General features: G+C 35.3%; 1 protein-coding gene across 4 annotated transcripts; it reads left to right on the top strand.

Moving 5' to 3' along the window:
- Positions 1 to 1337: 1337 nt before the first annotated feature.
- Positions 1338 to 4736, top strand: LOC107842631 (proline-rich receptor-like protein kinase PERK3). 4 transcript variants are annotated; one of them, XM_047408133.1, is made up of 8 exons: positions 1338 to 1952; positions 2031 to 2640; positions 2733 to 2953; positions 3261 to 3387; positions 3462 to 3533; positions 3631 to 3814; positions 3901 to 4033; positions 4116 to 4736. In XM_047408133.1, exons 2-8 carry the CDS (start codon positions 2490 to 2492, stop codon positions 4362 to 4364), a joined length of 1137 nt encoding a protein of 378 aa, XP_047264089.1. In that variant the 5' UTR covers positions 1338 to 1952; positions 2031 to 2489; the 3' UTR covers positions 4365 to 4736. The 4 variants fall into 4 exon arrangements, with proteins under 4 accessions (XP_047264089.1, XP_047264087.1, XP_016542072.1 ...); XM_047408131.1 differs by having other exon boundaries at positions 1338 to 2640; XM_016686586.2 differs by having other exon boundaries at positions 1340 to 2640; positions 2742 to 2953.
- The last annotated feature ends 570 nt before the right edge of the window (positions 4737 to 5306 follow it).

The following is a 5306-nucleotide window of genomic DNA, read 5'->3' as shown; positions in this document are numbered from 1 at the left end:
GGGGGGGGGGGGGGGGGGGGGGGGGGGAGGGAAGGAAGAGGAGGGGGGTGGGGGGGGGGGGGGGGGAGAGGTTGCCTTTTTTATTTAATATATATAAATATATATATAATTATGTATATATATAAAATAAATATATATATTTATATAAATAAAATAATACATATATATTTTTTATTTTTTTAAAAAAATAAATAAAAATAAGGCATGTGTGAATGCATGGACAAGAAAGTAATTTCTTACGTGGCACCGACGTGGCGTTGATGTGTAGGCGAGTGTAACACACTCTCCGTTGTGAGAGTGGTATTCAATCTTGATGAGTGAAAATAATAAACTTTAAAGATATTAAGAGGGGTAAATAAACAGAAGTTAAGTTTAAGTGATAAAGTAAGTTGAGAGAACAAGTTCGGAAAGAAATGGTGTCTTTTCTCAAAAATAATAACAAAAATTCTCTTGAGCAAATTAATTAAGGGTGACAAAAAGGTTTCAAAACTAAAAAAGAGTGACACAAGTCTTAAATATTGAGTAGAGGTGACAATTTTAAGATTAGTGTTAATGACACTAATTTTAAAACCCTCAAATTTTATTATTTACACAAAGATCCCTATCCCATATTTACACAAAGATCCCTACACCATCATCACCATTCCTTCTTCACACCCTTTTTGTTGCCGCCCGCCCCCCGCCACCTTCTCTTCGGCGTCACCACCAGCACCACCATCTCCATTTTTACCATAAAAATCACTTTTTAGTGGGCTCCTCCAATCAGATCTTTTTTCAAAAATTAAGTATCGAAGTTGCTGCAGCAACTATTTCGATAGTTGCTGCAGCAACTTCGATAATTGCTGCAACAACTTCGATAGTTGTTGTAGCAACTTCGATTATTGCTATAACAACTTCAATAATTGTTGTAACACAACAATTAATAGTAGTTGTTGCAACAATTACCGTAGTTGCTGAAGCAACTCTCGTAGTTACTGAATTTGTTAAATTATTTCTTCATTCATTTTTAAAAGAAATCAAAAATTTTCTTTTCAAACTTTTTAATTTTTTTTTTTTTTAAATAATCCATGAAAATTAAAAAAGAAAGAATGAAATGAAAAGAGAAAGAAAAAGAAGAAGAGAAAGATGGAAGAAGAGGAAAACCTAGAGAGAGAAAAAAATAAGAAGAAGATGATGGGGAGAAATAAAAGAAGAAGAAAGATTGAAAAATAAGAAAAGGGAAGTTCTAAAATATGAAATTTGGAGTTGGAGGGCTTTATAAAAAATTAAATTTTTTTTAAAAATTACACTTTACACCCATAATTTAAATAAAATTTTGACCTCAGCTGATTTTTAATTTAAAAACTTTTTTATCAGCTCCCACTTGATTTTCTCGACTCTCCTTCTTTCTAGGTCACACAAAGAAAAAGAAAGCAAAAAGGCTCATAGTGTGGATACAAGGAAAAGACTTAAAATTGATATATGGATCTTTTCTCCTTTTCTTTTGATTCCTTTCAATTATTATGTCTGTCCAGTAAAAGTTAGTAGTAGTTTATTTCACTGTTCCTAACCTAGTAAAACAACTTTTTTACTATCAATTGCATCTCTTTTCTTTTGAGTAGCTGGTTTTTCAGTGTCCCACGGATAAGGTCCATGTATATTCTACTCTTTTCAGACTTTACTTGTAGTATTATACTATATATGTGTTGTAGTTACACTTACAACTACTCATATTGGATGACAACCTCTCTTCTTTATTTTCCTATTTTGAAAGGTTCCCAAGACTTTATTTAAAGCACATTTTATTGGTAATTACATGTAAAAAATTTGAGATTTGTAACACAATATCAAGATTTTATCTTATTACGATAATATTCTTGCTGTGTGGAAATTGTTAGACACCTTTAAGTGATATCTCCAATGACAACTATCTTTCTACACGGGCATCAAAAAGTACTTGTACAACTGACAAGGTGTGTAATCTTCACTGAATTGGTGTAAAGAGAGACAGAATCTGAAGAAAGCCACTGATATTAATTCCCTTTTCTTAGTTTTACTGAGCAGAAAGAGATTTGCGTTGGCTAAAAAAAAGAGGGCTCTTCAACTATTGTAGAGCTTCTTTGAATGACATATTGGCATGTGTGAATGCATGGACAAGAAAGTGGGGTACAATGGAAATTAGCTAATGAGTTGTCTCATGGAAGGAAATTGGCAGCATTGTTTCCTTACCATAGTTGCTGTTTCTCAGATGGATTCTTGAGATCAACATTGTTCAGAGTTTTTGTCAGCAATTACTTTTAGTACACAAATGTACAATCAATAGGACCACCACCTTCATGCTGATGGAGTTCAAGTTGGGTACTTTTATTCATCCGTATGGTTTTTAGCACTGTTACGAAGGAGGACATGAAAATATTTCAGACTTTTCAACAGTAATTTAACTTAAAAGGTTTCTTCATTGATCCACAAGCTAAGTGTCAATGTTCAAATCACTTGGATGATTTTCTAGGATGGCAAGTTCATTTGCAGCTATAGCAGGAGGAATTGGAGGGGCAGTAGTCCTCTTGGGAGTAATTTTCTTTGTATGCTTTCGGGCATTCCGTAACAGGAAGGATTCAAATAGGAATTCAGATTCAGCTTCTTCAGACCCATCTGCAGTAGGTAATGTAGAAAAATAAGTCATGACTAGTTGAGCTATTTAGACATTCAAATATTCCCAGTAACTCTACTTTCTGCTATATGAACTGGTCAAGTAGTTTCAGTGGAGCTGAAAAGTGGAGGACCCGGCGCATATTTTGCTCCACCAAGGCTGTTCAGAATGGAAGAGTTGGAGAAAGCCACAAAGCATTTTGATGAGAGCAATCTCATTGGTTGTGGGAGTTTTGGTCTGGTTTTCAAAGGGTTGCTTTGTGAAGGAACCGTGGTTGCTATAAAAAGGCGCTTAGGGACTCCGAAACAGGAATTTACTGAAGAGGTATGTCTAGCTATTAAAGGGATTTGATTGTTTAATAGAATAGAAAGAAAAGGTAAGGACAACAAGGAATGGATTATCCTACTCATCCTTTCACTTCATCCATTTCCTTCTTATGGAACCCATACAATTTTGAACTTCTTATTCCTATTTTAACAAAAATGAAAACAAGTGGAAACTAGAACCACAAAGGAACATGGAAAAGTCTAAGCAATATTCAAATCATCTAATTCAATTTTACTGATCAATGAAAGGGTCACACATATGTTTCTAAAGGTAGCTAGCTCTAACTTTGCATTTCCAATAATAGATTGCTCATTTATCAAGGATTCATCATCGCAACCTGGTCAGTCTTTTAGGCTACTGCCAAGAGAGTGGATACTCCATGCTGGTTTTTGAGTACTTGCCTAATGGAAGCATGCACAATCACTTGTATGGTAGGGCTCTATAGACAGTCTTGCATATACATTAGTCGTTATATGCCAAAGCTGAATATTGGTTCTTTTGTCAGACACAGGAAAGGAATCTGCAACAAAGCTAGAATTCAAGCAAAGGTTATCGATTGCTATTGGAACAGCTAAAGGTATATCAAAGGAATCGTTCGAGATAAGTGCAAGGACTTATCCAAGAATGAGAAACAGAAACAAGGATGATTCTAAATTTGTTCTAAATTCTAACAGGTTTAAGTCATTTACATGGCCAACGCCCTTCAATAATCCATGGGAACTTTAAAACAGCTAATGTTCTGGTTGATGAGGACTTCATTGCGAAAGTTGCAGATGCAGGGATTCTTAAGCTACTTGAGAAAATTGATGATGCAGGTCCTTCTGGATCGAGTACTGTCAATGCTTTTAGAGATCCAGAGTAAATAGCACTTTGCCTCATTTGAAGTTCCATAGTAAAACTTGACTTCTGCGCACTTTTTGATATGTTTTCTGTTCCCTGTTTAGGATTAATCAAATTGGAATTCTCTGTGAGGCGAGTGATGTTTACAGTTTTGGTGTATTCCTGTTAGAACTCATAACTGGTAGGGATGCTTCACATATTGATGAATTTGGATCAAACCAAAGTGTACTTGATTGGGTAAGTTTGTTTACCAAATTCAATATTAAAAAAAGCACCATTATCATGTTTATACCGAATCTTTATGTGAACTTGGCTAAAGGTTGAAAAACAGCTGAGTTCAGAGCAGTTGGTGGATCATAGGCTGCTGGGAAGCTTCACTGCAGAAGTGATGAGGGATTTGATCAAGATGGCATTGAGATGCATGAGTTTTCCTGGTAGATATAGACCAACCATGGAAACGGTTGTGTTGGATCTTGAAAAGATTCTTGAGAGGGAGATCATGCACACAACTGTAATGGGAGAAGGTACTTCCACAGTTACTCTAGGGAGTCAATTATTTACAAACTGAAGCAATGAGATTGAGAGAGCCAATAGTAGGAGAAGAGACCTAGTCTTATTTCTGTTTTCCTGAAAGAATTCGGCCTGCAAGAAACAGCATCAGCTTGAATAGCTTTTTCCTCTCCCCTCCTTCTGCTTCATCTTACAAATCTAGATGAGCAAAAGGCCGGGGCCTGAAATATTAATCGGCAACAATTTTTTTTAGTCCAATACCCCTGATAGGGCATTATTGTTTGATTTATTATAGGATCATATGCTGAAAGAAATGATCCATTTTATATTGTGGTTGTGGCCTTGATGATTACTGCACCTAGCAGACAGATGGAAGCTTTTGTTTCTCACGTTCAATAAGAGTTAAATGAAGTTCGTGAAATTAGTACAATATCTTGTGTTCCTTTTACATTAAATAGTAATTACGTACTCTTTCAATTTCAATAGTTTATCCTCATTGGATCAAGACGCACAAGAAATTGTTGTTGCCAAGATTTAATCTGAAGGTGAATATCCTAGTGCAGTGTCTTTGAATGAGAAGATCTAACAGCACATTCAGAACATGATTAGATTTGAAGGTCAAAACGTCCAAAATAATTAAGGACTCTGAAATAAAGTTTAGATTTCATCTTTATAGAGCCACTTATAAGATACCTCCAAGGACTTACATGACTAAAATGGCTTGATGGTGTAATTCACTTCTGATTCTTCATTCCTGTAACCATGATCCCGCCGGGCAAAATAAAGAAGTACCTTTGCACCAATAAAATAAATAAATATGAAGAGCTCTTCAATCCGGAAGGCATAACGACAGTCGTACAAACAGATAAATGGTCATAAGAAATTTCTTACCCTTCAGCATCCAACATGTTTCTTAGTCCTCTTCAAATAAGAAACAACATTGGTATATTAAAGATGACTACAAAATGTTCAATTCAGGATAGTGTTAGTACTATCCACC

This window comes from Capsicum annuum, chromosome 1 (assembly GCF_002878395.1).
Source record: "Capsicum annuum cultivar UCD-10X-F1 chromosome 1, UCD10Xv1.1, whole genome shotgun sequence".
NCBI lineage: Eukaryota > Viridiplantae > Streptophyta > Magnoliopsida > Solanales > Solanaceae > Capsicum > Capsicum annuum.
This window is presented reverse-complemented; position numbering and strand designations above follow the sequence as displayed.